The sequence below is a fragment of the Coturnix japonica genome, chromosome 18 (assembly GCF_001577835.2).
Source record: "Coturnix japonica isolate 7356 chromosome 18, Coturnix japonica 2.1, whole genome shotgun sequence".
In the NCBI taxonomy this organism is placed as follows: domain Eukaryota; kingdom Metazoa; phylum Chordata; class Aves; order Galliformes; family Phasianidae; genus Coturnix; species Coturnix japonica.
In genome coordinates, this window is record NC_029533.1 from 222,016 (window position 1) to 246,115 (window position 24,100).

General features: G+C 45.7%; 1 protein-coding gene across 8 annotated transcripts in view; it reads right to left on the bottom strand.

The window, feature by feature from the left end:
* The window catches only part of GAS7 (growth arrest specific 7), a 106,245-nt gene extending 85,659 nt beyond the window's left edge, over positions 1–20,586 (bottom strand). For 4 of the 8 annotated variants that reach the window (XM_032448209.1, XM_015879889.2, XM_015879886.2 and 1 more), the window contains exon 1: positions 20,306–20,584. In XM_032448209.1, coding sequence (XP_032304100.1) covers positions 20,306–20,488 — 183 coding nt within the window. In that variant the 5' untranslated portion in view covers positions 20,489–20,584. Of the gene's footprint in view, positions 1–20,305 lie in introns of all 8 variants that reach the window. The other 4 variants (XM_015879888.1, XM_015879887.2, XR_001558836.2 and 1 more) reach the window with 3 other exon arrangements.
* Positions 20,587–24,100: the final 3,514 nt, after the last annotated feature.

Sequence of the window (24,100 nt, forward strand, 5' to 3'; positions counted from 1 at the left end):
TTCATAAGCCAAATGAGAGAGGATTTCTTCAGCCCACGCTGAAGGAGACAAGCTTCTGGAGTGCTTCTTCAGTCCGCATAAATAACAGCCTTGGAAAATGCCAGTAGAAATGGAGGCACTTGAACAACGGAGATAAAAAGTCTTTGTTTTTATGGAAACCTGGTGAAAGCTCAGCTTGAGGTTGCTACCATCCTAGATCCAAGCCTGTGCTGTATTATTCAAAGGATTCTGCAGATCAGTGACCTTGGATTTGTTCTAAGCCCATGTGGCAGAGTGGTCTCTGCCAAAGGCTTCAGGCAGCACAGCGCACACATGCTTGCAGCTGAGGGTTTCTGTCAGGGCTGAAACACAGAGCTGCTTGCTTCCTCTTCCAGCCCAGAGCCGCAGCAGCAGCACCCACTCGCTCTACAGACGTCCTCCCTCACATCACCTTACCCAACTCTCAGCACAGAATCACAATGCATCCAGAACATCCTGAGCTGGAAGGGAACCTGAAAGGATCATCGTATCCAACCCCTCGTTCCATCAGCTGTTCTGTTCAGTTGTAAATAAGCCCAGAATCATTTGTTATCATGTATTTTTAGAATACTAGAATACATCCCATAAAGCTTTTCTGTAATATAACAGACTGTATTTGATATATAACTTTATTTACTGGCTAAATAAATTGGTACATACAGGATTGTTTATATAGTGACTGTAAATTTAGATTATTTAATCACATTAACGCACAAACCCAGATGGAGTTTGACATAAAATCTACACAAGTGAAATTTGTAAAAGATTTCCATTAAGATACGTGGTAATTATAGGTAACAGGATACTTCTTATGAGATTAGATAATTAATATTATTTCTTTTACTACTAAAAGATGATAGAAAGAAAAAATTAAAAACTTGTGAATCCTAACTTCAGATTTTCAGAACTTGAAAGTAAAATTTTGAGAACGTCATTTGCAAATTAATTTTTGTCCATAAAAATTAGGGAAATATTTTTGCCTATTATTCTATCTATTAGTAAGGCCTATTAATATTTTCTGGCTCAAACATCCTGTCCTAAAGAAAAAGGACTTAATCCTCAGTGGCTGTTTCTTTAGAAGGAATAACCAAATACAAAAGTTCCAGAAAAAAATGTATAATAACTGCACACACAAGTTCAAGTAGATATCCAAAACTTAATATCCAAATCTAATACAGTTCATTCCAAAAAGGAATTTCTAATACAGTTCACATCAATAGCTCCAGGTATTTTTCTCCTTTTCATTATAAAGAACTGATTAGTGGAAATTTATATTCTAACTTTTAAATGTTTTAAGTGTAATGAATGACATTCGTGCAGATGCAAAGAAACTAGGCATGCTTGTTACCAATAGAAAACTTAACATCTTCACATTAGCAAAATCAATGGTCATCCTAACTGCAGGAAACTAAGGACATACATTACATTTAAAAGAAGCCCAAGCACATCAAGATATCAGCAATCAGAAGTAAAGCATTCCAGTACACCTAACACTAAGTAAATGGCATTTTCTCTGCAGGCCAACCTCTGCTCTTTCATGGACAATATTACCTTGAAGAGGTATAGAGAAATAGTTCCTAGACTATAAACCCTCTCCACGTGATCCAGTGAACAGCTTGCACAGGAACCACAATCTTACTTGTGGCTGAGGAAATCTAAAGCTGGGGATTGCAAAAAACTGTAAATATACAAAGTAAGCAAGTTCTAACAAGTCAGGCAATCACATCTCATGGCTTTAGATGGGATTTCTAAGGCCTGGACTTGTGTTTCTGTGAAAAATATTCTATTTTGAATATAGAATGAATGTGAAATACAGGTTTAGAAGTTTCCTGGTTGCAAGCTGCTACACTGTGCAGAGCAGAAGAAGCAGAGGAGCACTGCAGCACAGCTTTTGATACAGCTAATCCAGAAGCAAGGTAAATGCCCTCCAAGGAATATGCAAAAAAGAAAACTCCTGAGATGTCAGTCAACAGTTTGCCTGCCCTTTTCAGAGTACCTCACCTTCTGCACCACTTCTCTCCTGAAGCTGTGCATGAAAGACCACTGTCACAGCTTCACCTGGAGTATTTTGTGAAGTTCTGGGTTCCACAATATAAAAATCTCATTAGGGTGCTGGAGAGCATCCAGAGGAGGACAATAAAGCTGGTATAAGAGCTGGAAGGCACATGCTGTGAGGAAAGGCTGATGGCACTTGGGCTTTATGGTATGAAGAGGAGGAGGCCAAGGAGCGATTTCACTTCTGTCTGTAACTGCTGAGGAGAAGAACCAATGGGAACTGATGACAGGATGTGTGGGAATGGCACAAAGCTGCACCAGGGCAGGCTCAGACTGGACATGAGCAAAAGGCCTTGTACTGTGAGGGTGGTCAAAGACTGGAGCAGGTTCTGAGTGAGGTGGCTGATGTCCCACGCCTGTCACGGTTGCAGAGGTACCTGGGTAATGCCCTCAGTAAGATGCTTTAACTTTTGATTAGCCCTGAAGTTGCTGGGCAATTGAAACTGATGATCTGTGAAGGTTCCTTCAAAACTGAAACTACTCTGTGCTATGAAATCCACAGGACAAACCCTCTGTGACTAATGTGGGACTGAATCCCCTTGCATGAATACTTGTGTCAGGCTTAGAAAGATACAGACACAGAAAGAAAACAGAACAAAAAGAAAACCCAAATGGTTAGGATTTATACCTGAGAGGCACTTTCTGTCTGGTAAAAAAACTAATTGCATTTTCATGTTCTGCTGCAACAGAAAGGAGTCAGAAGCCCTAGCACAGCACTACATGTACAGGCAGGTCCCACCTCCTCCAGGCCACCAAATGCCAGCCTTGGCCTCACGCCTAGGAGAGAAGCATAATAATGCAGAACAGATGCTAAATTCAAACTACAGATTGACAGCAATTCTCTCAAGCTCCAGAACTTTGAGTTAGCAAGAACAGTTTGGCAAGACACAAGAACTGCCTCCTCACAGAGTTCTGAGTGTAGGGACATCAACACTCAGCTGGTGAAACCTTCCAGTTGCGTACAGCACTGCAGAGTTCATCTGAGTGAACACAGGTGTCTACAGCTGTGCCCCATAACCGCTGGTGAGAAATGGAAGATTCAGCTTCTTCCAGACAGGACATCTAAAAAATTCCTGGGAGAGCTCAACTCAGATATAACTTCTTCTTGTCTGACTGTAAATGAATCTGAGTAACTGTTTTGTCTCTCTAAAGTAAGGTATGGTGAAGTTACTCTTTGCTGTTTGAGTGACTGGGAAGCTTTTCCTGCAGAGCTTACCTGTCTGCCTATGCTGGACCATCACAGCAGATTCAGGCCTCAAAGCAACCTGCAGTCCCCCCGGATTCCCTTTGCTTGCTCTTCTTGTGGCCCCTGGGCTCCTACCCACTGACAGCACAGCCAGCACAGGCAAACAGGACTTTCAGGGCTAATGTGCTCCTCAGGAACTGAGATCTTTTAAGTTTGAGTCTTCTCAGAACAAGAGAAGCCCTAAAACCAACTTCTTGCCCTCAAGCTGCTCACGTGCTGCAAGAGGTGGTGGTTAACAGTCTCCTCCTTCTGTAGCTTTTAATAAAGCATGAGGCTCCCTCAGCAAGAGCTATCAAATACATGCGGTCCTCCTACACAGCACAAGGTTTAGAATAGACCCCTTGGTTTCCAAACTCCTCCTCAGAGCAGCCTGGTTGTGGCTGGACCCGTTTCATTGTGGGCTGTGTGCTCAGCAGGCCTCACCCCAGCACTGAACCTGTAGAGAGGCAAGGGAGGAGCTGGGTGACCCTGAGTCCAGACTGTGTGGCCCCAGAGGCAGTCCCAGCAGGCCCTGAGCTGTCCTGCAGTATCCCCACTCCCAAGCTTTGAACAGGCTCTGGTAGCCCCACAAGCTCACTCTGCAGAAAGCCACTCCAGGAAAACAGCCAGTCACCTCCTGCTAAGACACCTGGTTCACAAAGGGAGGCTACAGGGGCTGCATGGGCCTGCTGCCAAATGTGGGCTGGAGGGCAGGCCATACCAAACCACACCAAACCAACCTTCCACCCTGCCAAAACCACTCAGGCAATGGCATCAAGGGGACAACCAAATCCTAAGCCTCAACATCCCTTGCATTGGACTCAGTATCACAGTGACAGCTGCTGAGCCAGAACAGTGAGAGCTGATGGACAAAGAAAGATCAGCAGGGTCTGTGTTGCATCTGTGACGCTTCCCACAGCACTCATGCTAAGGTTCTGTCTCTCCCCACCTCTTCTGGTGCAGAAGTGCTCCTGCCACAGAAGCTTTCTGTTGTCCATCCCATGTTTCTGTAATTGACTGGATTGAGCGAATAGTTGGTGTGACTGCAGAAGTTATTCATTCCCCTGGTGAATCCCACACAGCTGCAGGATCTCACAATGTGAAGAAAAACAAAGCCTGCATTATTTGAGGGAAATATGGGAGGTCATCTCATTAATATTCAATTAATGTTAGTTACTGTTCTCCAGCATAATATTGTTTAAAAATACAGAGAATCAACAACTCTGCTGTAACTTGTGGGTCTCATCCTTCATCTTGTGCTCCTCAAAGAAGGAATCTCTGGAGCTGAAAACCTTTTTCTCAGGATGCTCTGAGCATGGTCTGCACTGAAACAGAAGCTTCTTAGATAGGAGGCATGGCCAAGATCAAATTTAGTTTCACAGGAACAGCCTTCAGATCTGGCTTGCTCTTTTCTGGGGTGATATATTTAACTCCTTCAACTGAAGAAGTTGCCTTCCTACTGCTGGAGCTGATGCCGAGCAGACAGAGGGAAAAAAACTGAGCCAATGCCAAACAGGGGCTTACAAACTTAGAAATAAATGTCTCACCTTATATGTAGAAATTATCAAGGAAGAGAACGTCATAAATAAAGGAAAAAGCTTACAAGAAATTAAAAATTGTGTCCTGTGTTGCAGTGATTGATTCCTTGGCAAAATTCTGCTAAGACAATTTAGGCAGTCGTAATTTACATCACAAAAAGAGCATAATAACACAGCTTGGGTGTATGGGCTCTATCAGAGCTTTAGCTGTAAACTTGTTTGTTAAAATAAAAGAGGGTATTTGTATGGATTTTAGATGTACTGCTTTTCAAGCTAAAACAAGCTACCCTTCCAGCTGCATGTTATTTGAACAAAGGGAAGGCAATGACTACAAATTATGACCTAAAAATATTTGCTTGGCATCTGACATGGCAGGTAGAACTACTCATTGACGGCTGTCTATTGCACTGAAGCCAAACAGTCTTAACAAATCTCCTGCTGCATTTCTCAGCAGAGGTATACGCCCCAGATGGATGCCACCAAGAGGTGCTGGGAGCTACACTGTTAAATAAGCAACAGAACCAGTCAGCAGCCCTCCATCACACAGAGCAAGGCAAAAGTTGTCAGCCCACATCACCTCTATTTAAAAAAAAAAAGACTACAGATTGATTTTGGCAAACGTTTCTGAATGACTGCCTGGAACACAACAGAAACCCTATATAAGCACTGGATATCAAGGTAACACAAGTAGAATCACAGAATCACTGTAAGATCATCTACTCCAACCCCACCATGCCCACTAAGCCACACTCGTCAGTGCCACATCTGTATTTTTCTTGAACACCTGCAGGGATGCAGACTCCCCCGCACCCATGGGCAGCCTGTTGCAATACCTCACCACTCTTATGGAGAAGAAATGTTTCCTAACAGCCAACCTGAACCTCCCCTTGTGCAACTCAAGGCCATTAACTCTCATCATAAAGCAGTCATTAAAAAAACACTTGGAATGGGATGCCAATGTTGATTTGTTGGAAGTGGTTCTTTGTCCAAGCACTTCTGTAGCAGATAATTTCAACAGAGTATTCATCAATAAAGGCTACATTGGCTTTTTTTTTTTGGATAAGTAAGTCCGGGGCACCCTTACAGCCCTGCAAGGCTGCAGTGTCGGTGATTTACCACCAACCCCAACAATTTGTATTGCTGGTCTCACTTCTTGCAGCTGTGGCAATGTAACTGCACAAAGTCCCTCTTCCAGTTATCCAGAGAACAGAATGGACCACAGATGCAAGCTCCTGCGGGGTACTGCAGAAAGTCTTGTGCGTGCACATACCCACTCCTGCAAGCAACCACATTTGGAGAAAACTTGCACTGATTTCTGCCAAGATCCAGGCAGTACATGCACACATGGCAGCCTGAATCCTTGCAGGGACAGTCTTCCCACAGCAGCCACTCTTGTAGAGTGATTTCCTACTGCTGATGTGGCAACTGAATGCAGTTACATTGACTGTGGGGGAGGGTGAAGCTTTCAGGCACAGCGTCACAATTTAGGACAATGGCACCCTATCACAGAAATAAAATACATTTGTCTCTACACAATGAAACTGAAGAAACTGTTTGGACTGCAAATCTCTCCTCAGTCGAAATTTTCAACCAGTAGCTCTAAAGAGTGGCATGGGTTGTGACCAGCCCGGTAGTCAATAGGCTGCAGAAGACAAAGGTTGATCGCTCTCCTATTCAGATAACACACAAGAGAGACAATAGTCTGGATTATCAGAGGTCCAAAAGGACCAGGGGATAGATGTACCAAACAGAACTTGCAATTAGTTTACTCTCAAACATCTAAACCAGCAGACACAGCACACAGCTCTACGAATGGGCAGGTTCAGCAGATTAAAATCCCCATGCAAAAATCTACCCTTCCGAGATGCTGTGCCCTCTGGCACAAATCCTTTGCAGTGCATGAGCCCCTATACGTTGAAAGATAAGGCTGTCTGCAGTATCACCTCTCACCCAGACCCTGCTCTTTGGCTGGTTCACCTACGGCATTAGAGAAGGCATAAAAATAACATTCCAGTGGCAATCGCAGCACCCTGAGCACGTAACTGCTTCTGGGGAATGCAGAGGGTGCAATAGCCCTCTCCTGAAGCTTTACCAGCACTAATGATGAAGGTGCAGGGAGGGTAAAGCATGAAGTCTGTAAGGGGATTAAAAAAAAAAAAAAAAAAAAAAAAAAAAAAAAAAAAAAACAAAAGATTGCATAAGTATTGATGAGAAGGAAACCTTCCATTCCAGCAGTGAGGGAAGTGCCTGAGCACAGCAGTTCCAAGTAACCTCCCCAGCATGCTTCCCTACCATGGGGAGGGGGAGAAAGGCTTTCCAGCTCTCTGCCCTCCACTGGATCCTCCAGCACCACAAGGCAAATGAACTGGAAAAAAAGTGTCAAGATTCACTAGCTCTGGAGGCTGACAGTGGGGCTGGAAACAGACTGGAGCTCCTGATCGCCTGCTCACCGCTGGCAGGGAATGTCTGCTGAATCCAGTGGTGCTGTAAGAGCTCAGGAGCAGACATGCTGCAAAAGGCAGCACAAGGGATAAGGGAGGAGGAGGCTCAGACATGTGACTTTAAAACATTGCATAAATCAGGGACACTCACGCACGCACACTCACAGAAACACCAATCAGTGTTAACACAAAGAGTACAGAGATTCCTGCTTTCATATTTCTCATCTTGGGAGTCACAAAAGAGCTATTTCCAGAGATTCATATCTTGTTCAGCACAAAGCCACGCAATTCAGTGCAGCCAGCTTCATCCTCTGTGTTCCAAGAATCACCATCTTTCTAAGTGCAAAGTCCAGGAGCCCATATTTTGCACAAGGCTCAGCTCACAGTACTTGGATGCATACCAGCACCAGCAACACCTCCAGTCCTACTAAAGCACTGAAAAGCAGCGCCAACACTCCTCTTCATCATTAACATTGAGAAAGGAATGAGACCTGTTGGCTCCTGAGACACCAAGCCTAATGCAAAGTCTACTGAGGTCAGCAGAGAGAAAGGAAATGAGGAGGCAGAAGCAGCCTTCCCAAGAGGGTATCTGTGCAGCTGAGGCTGTGGCACTGTCAGTTTGTGGCTGGGGCAGCCCAGCTCTCCAAGTAAGCAGTCTGCAGGCCAGAACTGACAAGATGTGGGCAGCTTCCCATGTGACACTCATGCAAATGATTTAACAAGATGATCTGCTTATTTAAAATGATCTACACATGGCTGCAAACTGTTTCTCAGACCAGATTTATGTGGAGCGCCTTTTGGCCAGCAGAAGGTGAACACTGTGCTGTTGGGTCATGGTCACGTAGGAGCTGGCAGTCCCCATGCTTTCTAGATCATACTGGGCAACACTGAGTGGAGCTCTGTGATCAAGATCTTCAACCTACTTAGAAGAAAAAGTACCACAAGACTTTTCAGTTGGTGCACACTCCACATACGTGTCCCTGATTCACAGCGAAGGTAGCAGCTGAGTCTTCAGAGCTTTTTGGTAAATCTGGAGCAGAGGGCGTAGAAGTGAAGGAGTACAGCAATGCCTGGGGCAGTGCAGCTGAGATGGCAATCAAAACAGTCTTCCAAAACAGACCCATCGATCATTTAAACATGATTTTGTCTTGGAAATACCTGAAGTTCCATTCTTCATCCCATAACACACCGAGGTTCAATTCCAGTCTTCATTTGGAGCCAGCCATCACTGTGATAATCAGCAGTTCATAGCACAATGAGATAAGTCATAGGCTCTCCTCTAAATCTTGCTATTGAGAGTGATTACTTGGCCTTGGGCAATGAATTAGTCCCATTATACAGAAGCTGGCACGAAAGAAGCAAATCTGCTGCTAAGGCAGCTTGTTACAAGGGCAGTGCTGGAACTACTCAGCCATGTACTAAACACAGCCCTCAGCAGGAATTTTAGAAAGAATTCTGCAAACAGTACAAAGATTTCTCTGGGACTGCAAAATACACTGCATTCATCAATCCAGTTTCTGCCTACTGCTTTCTGAGTTGGGCATTTGCCCACCCCATGGAAGTATCTTCTGTGCAATTTTTATGTGGCACTTTGCCATATCAATAATCAAATTCACTCTTCAGTCTTTTATTCTCTGCCACCCCCTGCAATCTCTGTCCCTCCAAATTTCCATTTCTCTTCCCAGAAATTTGCCAGCTTGTGACGCTGCCTTTCTACAGCCCAGCCTCACCTCTGCAGCACACAAACACTGCTCACTTTGCAACTGCTTTTGCTAAGCAGCAGCTTGTCACTGTAGATCTCAATCTGTGGCTTTGTGGCATGTGGTTCAAGGAGAAGCATGTGGGTACACAACAACTGCAGTTTTGTTTTGGGAACCTGAATGAGTGTTGAATAGGTGAACTGGAAAGGATTAGAAAGAGGAAGCAGATCCAACCAGCCAATTTAAAGGAACTTTCTGAGAGTACCTGGGGAAAACTGCAGAACGAAAGAACACTGGATAGCAGAGCAATAGCCAAGATGGCATAAGCATCTGTGTTAGGTGCAGTTCAGAGCTGGTACCTTGTGTGCAACTAACACAATTAGGTTTGTCAAAATGAACTCCTTTATTCTGCAAAGACTTTAAGAAGAAAAGAAGCAGTCAAGGAGCAATAAAACTTCTGTGCAAAATCAAAAAATAATGAGTCAGAGATCAAGAAGCAGAAATAAAGAGAAAGTCTCCATCAACTCTAAAGTCTAGCAATACAGCCACAAAGCCCTGCAGATACAGCTGGTTTCTCAAGGAATTCAACAAAAGGAGAGTGAAAAGTGCGTTGAAAATATTTGCAGGTGTTACATGAAGTATGTCTAGTAAAAAGTCTGAAGCGCTTGGCTAAGCCTACAATAAACAGGTAACATCTTAGTGAACAAATAATTACACTAATAAGAAAAGCAAAGTATTAAATATGAGAGTAATAACTGTAACTCCAAAGATCTTTGAGGGAACTTCCACCAGCTCAAAGATCCTTGCTTCCCCCATTTCTCTCACCCTCATAGAATCACAGAATGGCTTGGGTTGGAAGGGTCCCAGGGATCATCGAGTTCCAACTCTCTGCCACAGGCAGGGCCACCAACCTCCAGACTGCCCAGGGCCCCATCCAACTTGGTCTTTAACACCTCCAGGGATGGAGCATCCACAGCCTCTCTGAGCAGCCTGTGCCAGTCCCTAATGACTCAGATAAAAACTTCTCCCTGAAAACAAAAATCTTCTAACAAAAATCATATCTTCTCTCTTTTAGTTTAAAACCATTCCCCCTTGTCCTGTCACTATCTACCCATGTAAAAAGTTGATTTCCCTCCTGTTTATAAACTCCCTTGAAATACTGGAAGGCCACAATGAGGTCTCCCTGCAGCCTTCTCTTTTCCAGGCTGAACAAGCCCAGCTCCTTCAGCCTGTCTTCATAGGAGAGGTTTTCCAGCCCTCTGAGCATCTTCGTTGCCCTCTCAAGCCATTCTCCCTTTTATCCATTCCTGGACTAGCTGAGTGCAAGAAGATATATTTCAAAGACTAAGACACAGTGCTAATGGGATAAATAACAATCACACGTTATATAAGCAACCCAGAGACAGCTTTTTCTTTTTCTTTCTATGTAACATGCCTTGCAGCATCACCCATCTTCTGGCAGCACTACCAGCAATGCTGTTAAGCTCTGGATTTGCTGTTGGAGTGGCAAAGAACAATACAGCTGTGCCAGGAAGCCACTCTACAGCTTCCACATCAGCTGTTTTTCTTGCCTTGGAGCACTGCATGAGACAGCCATGGAAAGCTCTCTCACACATCTTCCTTCCAGACCTTGAGGACCATCCCAGGTCTTCTCAAACTTTTAATTACCTTTCTCTCAGCTCTCCCCCTACGGAAAAAAAAAAAAACAAAAAACAAACAAAAAAAAAAAACAGACACACTGATCAATACAAATGCAAACAGTGATATAAGACAAAACAGCTAATGTTGAAGTCACTTTTTTTTTGCTGCAGCTTGGACACCACAGTAACAAGGTGCACAGGGCTATTTCAAGGTGCCATAGAGCTGAGACAGCCCTGGGAAATCTGTACAGTAAACAAACGTGGAAGACCATGGTGCTTTTGTGCCAGCATCACAGTGGGGATATCTCCTGCTCAAGAAGAATCTGCATACAGTCTACTGTTACCAACTGCATGCACAGGATGAAGTGCCAGACCACTGCTCAGCAATACCAAGGAAGTAGTTTTGACCTGCGGTTCTGTGCCTGCCTAGTTGCCCAAAAATCAGTGACCAAAGGCCTCTGAATGTCACCTGTCTGTCTGCCTAAATTCATTCCAAACCAGCAACTGAAAACTGGAGGGACTGCTCACAAGCAATGAAAAAGACAAAAATGTGCCAGCCTGTGTCACTGCTGTAGGTGTTCTACAAAATATGGAGTGGTATTTCCTGAGTAGCCCATTGCATCCTCCTTTAAGAATTTGCCAGCAAAAAGGCTAACCACAAATGTACTAGAGTGATATAAAAGCTATTTTAACAGCATCATGTGGAAAACCTGGTTACCAGCAGGAGCAAGTGGCTCCCCCAGACAGTGACCACAGTGTCCATAGAGGAAGTCCTCTGGCCAACAGCACACAGCAGCAGCTCTGCAACTGTCATGCAGCCTGCCCTGACCATCAAGCCAAGCCAGTATTATCAGACAGAAGTGCACTGTGGCTGCGGAGGCAGGTGTACCAGGGGCTCCTACTGGTCACTGCTTCCCATACCCACCCCCTACTCTGCTTGCAGATGCATGCTGCAGAGGCCTGGCCTCTGTGTTGCACTGCGCAGTACAGATCTGCACAGCTGATGGCCTGGGCTTGCTGCCACAAACTAGTCGTTTACATGAGGTCCACTTAATAAGTAATGTTTTACACAGTGGCATGACATAAACATTCCAGCTATGCAATATCATACCCATGTGTTTCAATGCAAACACTTGTTGAAGCACCCTGCTCTTGAAAAACCAACTGAAGAAATGGTTGGTCTTGATTTTACACTGTTCTGCACTGAGTGGCTCATACCAATACAAAGGAGCGCAATGAGTAATTAAATATGGCCAACGACACTTCAAACTGTCGTTAACATCTGACACTAAGCGCAGCATACACACTGGTCAAGCCCATTATGGTTATTTCAGGTTTTCCCAGTAGGTTTGCAAATTCTGCCCACTGAAGAGCCTCACATTGTTGATGGAGTGTGCACAGCAGGGAGCAGCCACTGCAACAAGCCAAGCTCCTGGGCAGCTTCCAGCAAATCAGTTGTGTATGCACAGTGAGATGCATCCCATGAGTGCTGGATTATGACAAAGCCACACAGAGCAAGTGCACCCTGGAAGCACCGGAAACCAAAGACAGAGATATCAGTGCCTTATTTCAGTTAGAAATTCTAAGACACAAGTCAACAGTGCTGCTTGCTTGCCAGCCCCATCAGGATGGTTCCTCATCCCAATAGGATTAACACAAAGAACCTGAGAAATATTACACTTGCTGGCCCAAGTTATAATGTGGTCACTGTGAAAACAACTGCAAGAGTCACAAATATTTCCAAAAAAAGACAATCTCTGCAATCACAGGACTGTGTATTTATTACCATTATTATGGGACTTCTCCAAAACAGAATGCCCTGTCTTTGAGGTTGTACTTAGTGTCAGCAGCCAGTGAAAGAAACAATTTCTGCATACATACCTGAACATTCAGGACTCTTCTGACATAGAATGAAGGTGCATTAATGATAATAATGTGCGCCATGAAACACGAGCAACCAGAGATTAAAAAAACAAACAAACAAACAACAAACACAAAACAAAACAAGAATTTAATGTTGTTATTAAAAGGATCAGTTAATTCTACCTGGTCATTTATTATCACACAGGTAAAAGTGAAACAAATAGAGAAAACCTACAAGAATCTTCTGCTCTTGTTTTCAAGTATTTACCAATTTGGGCATCAAAAGTCGTTTTAGAAAATACTGAGTGTCCAGTATCTTCCCACTATTCCTTGGAAAGCATTCAGTGTAATACACCATGTAATATATTCAGTGGATGTGGTTTTCAGTACAACACTCATAATGTTGAGCATTAATCTTGCATCCACACCAGAAAATGAGACAGACCATCTCTGCAGAAAGCACTCTTAGCTTTTCCAAAGGAGGTGTGTCCCATTCAGAGCACAGAATTGACAAGGAATTTGTCAGTGAAGTAAGCAGTCTTTAGATTATCTGCATTTTTCATCTTCTGTATATATCCACCCCCTACAATGCTGATGAACAGCAACTCATTTGATCTTCAATATCTACAAGGCAGATCCCTGCAGTGAGATGTGTTTCAGACTCCCTTTGCAACCCATGGGTAGAAAGAGGGTCTTCCAGGATAAGTCCTCTGTGACCCACTTTCATTTTTTTGCTGAAGGTAAATAAAAACATTTTTACAAATTCTGTTGCATGCGATTTCAGCAAGGCAAGAGGTCTGATTGTTCTCATGTGTACAGAGATGAGTGCAGATCCTGCAACACCTCACCTTGTCCAGAAGGAAAAAGAGCCCACCAAAATCCCCCATTTGCCAACAGGAACCCCCACACACATTTTGAGGTATTTACACTACTATTCAGTTTTGAAATTCTTCCTAGAACTTCTACAGCTGAAGGTAATTTTCACCATGCACACAACTGACACTCTTACAAGCGAGGGACTGTAGCCTGTGCATTCTCACAGTACTTTAAAATCTCAAAAAAATTGATCAAAAAGTGATATTCTCACAGCAAAACATTATTTCTCCACTCTTTTAGCAGAAGATAGGCTGCTTAGTTCTGTTCTCATTCTCCAGAAATGTAGGTGCTCCAATGTGAAAAGTTGCAGATAGTCACAGACATCAGAAAATATCCTTTGCCATTAAGGTGCCTGTGCAAGCCACAGCTGCATGTATCCTGACTGCAGAAAGACAGTGTCTGAACTGCAGTGTGTTCAGGAGGAGTTGGATGCTCTACATCTGTCCATAGCAGTCTCAGTCACCCTCTCAAATTTTGAAGCAATATCAGACCGTTCTCATTGTCACTGTTATATCACAAATACTTCTAAGATCCACTTTCAAAGGCTGGCTGTCAAATCACATGGATAAGTTGAAACAGCTGTGCACACTGAGTTCTGAAGACTCTTCCCTGGCCCCCAAAACACTGCAGCCTCCAGCTACAGCACAGCACAGCACATATCCTCCAACATATGCCCGTCCCCACACTGGGGACAGCTCAGAAAGCAGCAGGAGCAGCAGCACCACCTGCACTGGTGTCTGAGCCCATCACACATCCCCCTTGCTGCTCCCTGTGACTTTTAACATTGATTTTTGAGAGGAGAGATACAGGAGTAAAGGCATCAGGAAATTCTGTTTTACAGAAACGTTTGAAAGTTGAATTATGTCACACAGTGGAATACTCCTCGCTAATCAGCTCACAGATCCCAGTTCCTCCTTAAGCACAGATCACATCAGCTTACAAGAAGATACAGCTTGATGCAGAAATCCTCTACAATTCTTCTGCCACTATCAAATAAATCACAGGTATTATTGCTTTCATTAATCTCCTTCACTCCCATTCTACCTTGTTACTACCTCAGCATGAAGAAGGAAGCAGCATGAAGAAGGAAGCCCAGCGTGCCCCCACCTCTTTGCTCTGCCTCTGGCACTTCCCATGCTCATGGGTCACAGGTTGGATTACGTGAGATGAGTTCCTCCCCCAAGGATGTTACATGGTGGTGGAAGTAACACTCAGTGTTGCCTGCATGTGCTCCAAGCATAGGGGACAGCACACCACTCCTTCCCTCCAGAACATCTCATGGTTGCAGCATGCCACGCTGTGCAGACAAGATCAGCCCTTCTCCATCCAGCTGAATAAGATTCCACAGCCACCTCCCACCGGGCTGGAAGCACATGCTGTGTTTCACACAAAGACTCACATCTGGGGGATGGCTGCACTGACAATTATCAGCAGATTTGCATATGTTGCTACTGCTGCTGCTCATATAAGTGATTTGCAGCTCACCACAAATACAAAGAACAGCACCCAAAATAGATTTTAAAACAAACCATTTTCAAATGTGACTGAATGTCAGATCTCTCCATCCTCGTGCAGGGCACATCCCAGAACACAGATGCAGCAGCCAGTATCTCCCCACAGGACCCTACACAAAGCACCTCCTAGAGTATGTTCCACACATCCCACCCACCCCCCACCACCTCTTGCTGCTGTTCTGTGCTAATACCCATTGTGGCAAACTGGAACACAGCTGAAACTTCTCCAGGGATTATCCTATGTCTGGAGCTGCACAGAAACCTGTCTGTGCACATTAACATCCCAAGCATCTCTGCTGCAGGTGGGGTGCAGAGCCTCTGGGTATGTAATACATTCTTGCCTACAGCTGTTAAGAAATCCTCACTCATCTACATCCTCATCCTCACACCACATTCCACCTGTTCAGCACCTGTGTTCACTGCAACGAAACACTGCTCATCGCACACAGACTCCTCTTTGCACCAGACTGGGAAGGACAAGCCCTAGAATGCAGCAGTCTGATAAGAGTCTTTGGTTCTGTTCAAGTGGCCAAAATGTCAGACCAAAACAGAAGTGCATGTAAGGGAGGACAAGGCAGAAGTTCATGACCATTCCTAAACCAAGCGCGAGCCACCTGCAGCCTGCATGCAGCCCTGGGCAGCTGGTAATGCAACCTTGGAAGGCCATAACCTTTTAACATTATTCTGTGATTTTTAGTGTTATTTTTCATGAGTTGATTGCACATTGCTCAAGCACAGACTGTAGGTGACAGTGGAACTCTGTGCAAAGGAGGGCACAGTACAGGGCTGACCCACCTCTGGGGCCTGCCACACACACACACACAGTCTGATTGAGATCCCTGTGTTGTACACTTTACGTTATCATGAAAGCTGTGAATTTCATGAAGTTCAGCGGACTGAATCATTACCAATCCCAGAAGTTCCTTAGAAGTGCAGGTGCTGATTATGGGGTCATCATTTCCTCTTCTGAAGGATGGTGGCAGTGTTGAGGTGAAATACCAAACGATTTTATCATTTGTGAAATGAAACCAAATCAGTTACGAAATCAGAGAGAAAACTTGTGCCAGAACTTGAAGACAAAAATGGCTCACAGATTCAGCTTTCTGGTGGATTTGGCCACTCATTTAAATGAGTTAAACATGTGTCTTCAAGGTGAAAATCAACTTATCTGTGCTACGTTTCAAGCCATGACAATGTTCAAAATGAAACTTCAGTGATGGCAAACTCAAGTTATGAACTTCATGCCATCACTTTTTGGCAGTATGTACATCTGTGAACAACTGTTCTGAAGGATCAAAATAGGAAGAGTAAAATTTCATTCAAAATCCCTACTGAACACCTTGAGAGCTCACTGAGAATTGCAGCCACTTCCATCAAACCATACTGATACATTCATCTCATGAAAACAAGCTCAATTATCCCAGTAGCTTTATGATTTTTTTACTTCCTTTTTTAAAAATGCTTTAATAAAAAATGTTAAAAATAAGTTTTGTTACTTTTATACCTCAAGTACAAATTTCTCATTGGACATCCATGCTGTAGACTGTCAAGTCATGTCAGTCATTGCTGACGTGGCTATAACTCAAAATCAATACATATAAAAACTTATGAGGGGCAGTTAAAAAAATAAATAAACAAAAGGGACAGCTTCTTCTCAGTGATATTTGGTGAAAGCACAAGATGCAATGGGCACAAATTAAGACACTCAATACCCCATCAAAACATAAGCACTAGAATATGTTGCCCAGAAAGGCTATGGATCCTTGAATGTATTCAAACCCTCATAGGTCACAGTCAGGGGAAAAAGACCAGGTAATCTCCAGACACATCTTCCAATTCTGACAGCAAGAACACAGCAGCCTTACTGACTGCTGCCAACCAGCTGTGCCTCGGGGAGTCCATCTGGAACCCCATCACAGAGCTAGAACCTCCTAAGTTCAATTGGATGGGACCTATGAAGATCATCAGATCTAACTGCCCCATCATTTCTGGGCTAACCAAAAGTTAAAGTAGAGTACTTCCATCATTGCCATGGCTGGGACCTCCCAGCCATCATTATTCCTTCCAACCTACCATGGCAGGGAGCAGGAACCAGAGGATGCCAAACCTCCTTCTTACCTCCCTGCGCCATTCAAACCAACCCTGGTGAGCCACCAGGTATAAACACCTACTTTTCTTTGCAAGAGCCAAGTGCTATCAGCATACAAGGACAAGGATCACGATCTGCTCCCTCCCGCTGCAGTAGAGCACGCAGACAGCTGTCCTTCAGGGCAAAGAGCTGCGAGCTGCGGTACCTGCTGGGGTGAGCACTGCCCCTATTTGGGCAGCCACAAGAAGTCCTATCCTCTAATAACAGCACTGAGTGTAAATTTTGCTCTCAACATAGTGCTGAACGCAACCAGAAGATGTGGGGAAGGGGCACCCAAAGCCAGCATGGGTGCTGATCAGAAGATCATGCTCATGGCCCCATCCTCCACGTGTTCTTAACTCCTCAGTGCCAGCCCCAGTGTCAGTGTGCAGGATAGAGAATGGAAGATACAGGGTTGCTGTGGTGCCTTCATTAGGGTCAGCTACAGTGAGCACAGTGTGACACACTCAGACCTCTGCAGGAAGGAAAGAGTTCCCAAGAGGGAGATGATATAAAAGTCATTGTGTGACTTCCCACTGATCAAGGTTTGTCTCACTGCATGATCCACTCTGCCTCCAACGATTTCTAAATTCCTGGTTAGATGTGTAAATGTTTGGCAATGTGTGAGACCACAAACATTCACGTATCTCAGTAAATGATCTTGTAGGTGGCAAACCTGACAAACAAACGGACTCCCACATTCCTAAACCATAGCACAAAAATTCTCAACTGCTTCAGAGGCAGAGAGAAGTCCCTGGCCTCACTCCTGTAATGCTGAGTGGGGAAATTCTGCCAGCTAAGAATGAGCAAAAGCAACTCCATGGAAACACCGCAGATTTTTTATATTCATTTGGACTGACAAAACAGAAGGGTGACTGAAGACCTACAGGCAAACATCCTGCCCCCAGAACACTGCTCTGCAGGCACCCAGCAGCCCAGCTCTGCCCAGTGCTGTGCACCCTGCCCTCACCATGTCCTGGAGGGGAAGGCCTGGGGCACACACAGCCCAGCAGGAAATGCATCCCAGCAGAAACCTGGAAGGCAGAGGTGACTGAGAAGCACTGCACTGTTCACTGCTTCCCTACAGCACCACGTCCATGGCCTGACTGAGTGACATTGGGGCACAGGCTGCAGGGATGATGGGCTCACAGCAGATTCTGGCAGTGCTAAGAGATGCTGCAGATTTCACTTTCACAAATGCAAAGACCGTGAAGGCAGATATGAATTTTACACTTGGACAATGTAAGGGCAGAGCAAATCCGAGACCACCTCATGAGACTGAATCTGTACAAGTCTATGGGGCCAGATAGCACACATCCCAGGGTTCTGAAGGAGACAGCTGAGGTGGTTGCCGAGCAGCTCTCCATCATATTTGAAAAACTGTGGCTGTCAGGTGAGGTTCCAGATGACTGGAGGAAGGGTCACGTTACTCCAGTTTATAAGAAAGTGAGCAAAGAAGACCTAGAGAACTACAGGCCAGTGAGTCTCACCTCTTTACCTACAAAGATCATGGAACAGATCCTCCCGGACAACATGCTTGATCACATGAGGAATGAGCATGTGATCCGAGACAGCCAGCATGGCTTCACCAAGGGAAGGTCATGCATAACCAATCTGGTGGCCTTCTATGATAGAGTGACGGCATTGGTGGACAAAGGGAAGACGACCGATGTCATTTATCTGGACTTGAAAAGGCCTCTGACATGGTGCCCCACCACATCCTTATCTCCAAATTGGAGGGATGTGGATTTGATGGATGGACCACCTGATGGATAAGGAATTGGTTGTAAGGCTGCAGAAAGATGGTGCTGATTAATGGTTCCATGTCCAGGTGGAGGCCGGTAACAAGCGGTGTCCCCTAAGGGTCTGTCTTGGGACCGGTGCTCTTTAACATCTTTATCAATGACATCGACAACAGAATTGAATGCACCCTCAGCGAGTTTGCTGATGACTCCAAGCTGAGCACTGAGACTGACATGGTGGAAGAAAGGGATGCCTTTCAGAGGGACCTCAGTAGACTGGAGAGGTGGGCCTGGGTGAACCTAATGAGGTTCAACACAGCAAAGTGTCAAGTTTGGCACTTGGGCCAGAGAAATCCCAGGCATTTATACAGACTGGAAGGAGCAGTCCTTGAGAGTAGCCCTGCAGAGAAGGACCTGGGGGTCCTGGGATGAGAAATTTAACATGAGCCAGCAGTGTGCTCATGCAGCCCAGAAAGCAAATGGTATCCTGGGCTCCATCAGAAGAGGGGTGGCCAGCAGGGCCAGGGAGGTAATTGTCCCTCTCTACTCTGCTCTTGTGAGGCCCCATCTGGAGTACCTCACTGCAGCCTAAACTACCTAAAGGGAGCCTATAAACAGGAGCGGAGTCAACTTCTTGAAAGGGCAGACAACAACAGGTCAAAGGGAAATGGTTTTAAGTTAGGGAGGGGGGAAGATTTAGATTGGATGTCAGGGAGAAGCTTTTTCTGAGAGAGGTGAGGTGCTGGAACAGCTGCCCAGAGAGACTGTGGATTCCCCATCCGTCCTTGGAGGTGTTCAAGGCCAGGTTGGATGGGGCCCTGGGCAGCCTGGGCTGGTATTCAATGTGGAGGTTGGTGGCCCTGCCTGAAGCAGGGAGGGCTGGAGATTCATGATCCCTGAGGTCCCTTTCAACCCGGGCCATTCTGTGATAGTGTCTTCCCTGCACAGAAAAGAAAGAAACAAGCCAGCTAAGGAACAAGCAGTGCTGCAGGAATGGAACTGCTGCTCGAGCCACAGGGCTGTGAGGACAACTGAAGGTACAGCACTTTCAGGCATCCTGGTGCTGGGGTCACGGCCTTTGGGCTGTGCAGGGCCCTGAGGTGCTCTGGGCAAGACCACATGTGCTGGAAGGGTGCCCTGCCAGCTGAGAGCTTGAGCAGCAGAAGGGACGTATCTGGGTTACCTCTTCCAGAGCACCAACCCAGGAGATGCTTAGTGAAGGGAGGAGGAGAGGAGCAGGAGGCATTCACCCAGCACCTGGCCGACATGCATGGCCGTCAGTAGCTGCATCGCCTCCTGCGCTGACTGCTGCCGTTGAGCAACAGCTAAAAAACAGACGCGTCCGGCGCAGTCCGCGTTTCGTAGCACAGCTCAACAGCACCGGTCACCCCGGGGCGCTGCCCGCTCCATACACACACACGGGGCGTCCCGGCGCAGCGCCACGCGAACAGCGCCGGCGTTCGGAGCCCCGCGGGACGGGACCGCTGTGGATCGCCCCGTGCCCGGCCCGCTCCGCCCGCCGCTCCCACCCGCGCAGCCCCGCCGCCCCTCAGCCCCGCTCCTACCTCCAGGAGCTGCACGTAGCTCGCCGGGAACCAGCCGCGCAGCCCGTCCTCCTTCTGCCCTTCCCACCAGCCGCCGTCCGGCACCTGCAGCACCGTGATTAGTTCCCCCGCGGCGAAGCGGAGCCCCTGGCGGTGCCGCTCCCCGGAGAAGGGGTACAGCGTCTGGCAGCGCGATCCCGACATGCTGCCAGCAGCGCGGCGCAGCCCCTACTCCACGCCCGCCCGGGGCGCCGCCGCCCGCCCGCGGAGCGAGGGCTGCGGGAGGGCCGCACCCGGCCCGGCCCGGCCCGGCCCACTCCGCTGCCGGGGCGCGGCGCAGACTGAGCGCGGCGGGAAAGGGGCGGGGCGGTCACGGCGCTCCCACAGCGGCACAGAGCGGGAGGCGGAGCGCGGGGGAGCGGGATTGCGGCCATCAGGAGCAGCGCGTGTCCGCGGGGACGGAGAGTGCGCGCTTCGGAGGGGAGCCGCGACCCGCTCCGTGAGGAACCGCCTGTATGAGATGTGTGTGATACACCGCCTGTATGAGATATGTGTGATACACCGTCTGTATGAGATGTGTGTGTTACACCGCCTGTATGAGATGTGTGTGATACACCGCCTGTATGAGATATGTGTGATACACCGTCTGTATGAGATGTGTGTGTTACACCGCCTGTATGAGATGTGTGTGATACACAGCATGTCTGAGATGTGTGTGATACACGCGTGTGGTGATGTCAGCCGTGTGCTTGTGAGGGGCATCTGTATGGGACATCCGTTCTGCCAGACCGCCAGACGCATCCGAGGCTGTGTGACATACTGATGTGTGATACACCGGTGTGGCGTAAAGGAGTGAGTGACAGACAGGTCAGCGTAACATACTGGTGAGTGACATACATGTGTGAGTGACACGAGTGTGTGTGACATACAGGTCAGTGTTACGGGTCTCTTGCTCATCTTTGAATAAATAAAGGCACACCCTGCTCAGTCAGCATCTTGACTCCATTCCAACTTGCAGAGTCTGGGATCAATATAACAAACCACAAGCCTCTTTGGCTTGCTACAGTGACACTATACAGTGACACTATACAGTGGCCCTATCTGGCCACTGTATCCTGTATGGTCTGCCCTATTTCTATGTTTCAGATTCCTTTCTCTTCCATCCTTACGCAAGGAGCATTACCCTCGTATTCATTCTTTCAGTTGGTTCACACTCTGCAATCAGTGCATAGGAACGAGAAGCACATTCAGAACAGACTGCCTCCTTCTGTGCCCATCACGGATCATCACATGCGTGTCTCCTGGTCTGAGGACTTAATTTATGTGACAGTTTATTATGGTATTTTTCCTTCTCTCTTTTCCTCGGAGTTTTAAGAAATGGTGGTACCTTTATCTATGAAGTGAGCGATCATGTAGCATTCCATACGGTGACCTTCACCAGAGGTGCCCTTCAATTAGCAGGGATAAGCAGCCATCCGAGCAGAGCTCTTATTCTTTCAGCCCCTTTGGGACTACCATCCACGATTCTATTTTGGATTGTCTGAATTTGTGGTAAATTGCTTAAAATCATCTTTGAAAAAGCATTTTCTCTCATAACTACTGAACTGTGATCCATTATGTGTTCTTAGCACACCAGCTGTGCCTTGTCTGGCAAAAGGCAATTTAGTTAGTATCATGGCATATATCCATGTATAGCTATCAGCAGAATTCTCTAACAATGCCATCCTTTCTTTTGTTAGTTTCTGATACTTTTTCCTCTGCTATTTTTATGCTTTTCCAGATTGTTCTCCTTTCTCTTTTTCTAGGGGCATATGTCCTGTTGCTAAACTTTATCAGTGAGAAAGCCTTCAGTAGGTTTTTAGTCCTGGATTTGTCCATTTCCTGAAATAATTACAAAGTTCAGCTTTTCAAGGCTTTACAGCTAGTAGCAGACAAGACCCAATGTAAACACTAAGTTTACACTTTTTTTTTTCTTTCTGAATCTATCAATGCAGCTTCACTTGGCTGTGTACAAAGATCCAACCTGTAAACAGAAGTGCTCTGGATCCTTTTCAATCACTGGAGGTGCATGTCTCCTGAACAGGTCCCACAAGCAATCATTTCAATTTGCGGATAATGACACAGCCATTTTCTCTTTAGATATGTCTGGTCCTCCTCCTGAACTTGCAAAATGCCTTTATTTCTTTCTAGCACTGGGAATTTAAACGACTTTTGTAATCTAATTGTCTAGCAGAAATTCTGTTGTTGGAGAGGACATATTCTGAGCTTGTACGGAAAAGACACAGTTTTAAACATGTTTAAATGCTATAGCTTTTTATGAGTAAGGTGTGAGTGCTTTGAACAAACAAGACATAAGAACAGATACATGAGCACAGAACAAAATTTAGTCTAGTCAGCAGTGCTTCCAAAAGCAACTTAGTGAATACAAGGGGTGGAGTGAAACAGCAGGATAATGTATAGCAGTGCTTCCCTGGAAAATCTCCCATCATCCACCAAACTGCAGCACAGGGCCCTCCTATGCCAGATACTCTGGAGCATCACACTTGGAAACTGGGTGTCCAGGAATTCAAACATTCCAGGGAGAGGAGTCAGATTCATGACTCATATTCATGTGACCAAATACAGGTTTTGAACACAGTTAAAAATAATAGCAATAATAATGATACAGAACAGCTTTACCTTTGATTCTGCATTTAGCCCTGTTTCAGATGGCTTTGCTGATCTTGGGACTCCCTGTGTACATAGTTAATTCCACAAATAAGATCAGAGTTCACAGCATCGCTTTACCATGGCTGCTGCAGAACATAGTGATATTCCAGGGCGGGTTTAGTCATCTGTATCTTAACAGCACCCAGAGCTGTGCCTACTACTTTAGAGTCAGATATAAACACCTTCTGTCTGTAAAGGGATAGTGATATGCAATGAACAAAGTTTGTGATGAATCACCTAAGACTAAACTGGATTTGCCTGCCAGGATAATTCACCTGGAGAGCTGACTGCTTCCATTCACCTCCTGTCTTGAAAACAAGCTGAGAACAACAAACTGTTCTGATAACATCAGCTTCCTTACAGTCAACATATTCCCTGTGGAGAGGCGGGGCAGGTCCCACCCTGTTACATGGCAGGGACATGTGTAGTCATATGAATGTGTCTCATAAATGACTCTCCAACTTAGGTGTGAACAACGTCCTGTTGTCATGAAACCCCTTGCTTGAAATCTTGATGCCGTGCCTTTTCTCCAGAAGTTCAGCATTCTGCTCTCTACCTAAGACTCTGGAGTTTCTAAGTTGCAAAAATGTGCTCTCATCAGCTGGTTACAGATTTCCAGCAGAGATCTTCTACCAGTCTGTCTTGCTGCTATTCCTTTGGTGCAAGAAGCATATGCTTTAGGTATAGGCTGGGGCATTTCATAGTAGTGAGAATACTTACAGGGATCTGACTCTAGACCTCTTCAATGACTGCTGAGCACTTATATTCATTAAAGCAGATACTATAACCTTCTCCTCTCTTCTATGAACTCTATAATGAGAATTTTAAGCAATTCTTTATTGAAAGTTTAACTATTCCATGTAAAAGAGAAAAGCCCTTGATAGAAAAAAATGCATTACATGTGAATCATGTTGCTTAAGGATCAGTAGCAGTCAAACTATGGCCATTTGGATTTCAGTTTCTATCACTGATACAAGAACACAGGGCATATAGTTCTGGGTTAGACCATGGGTCTGTCTGATTTATTATCCCATTTCCAGTAATGTCTAATAAGAGAAGAGTAGGAAAAGGGACCTGTGCTGAAAGCTATTTCTGCAGAACATCTTC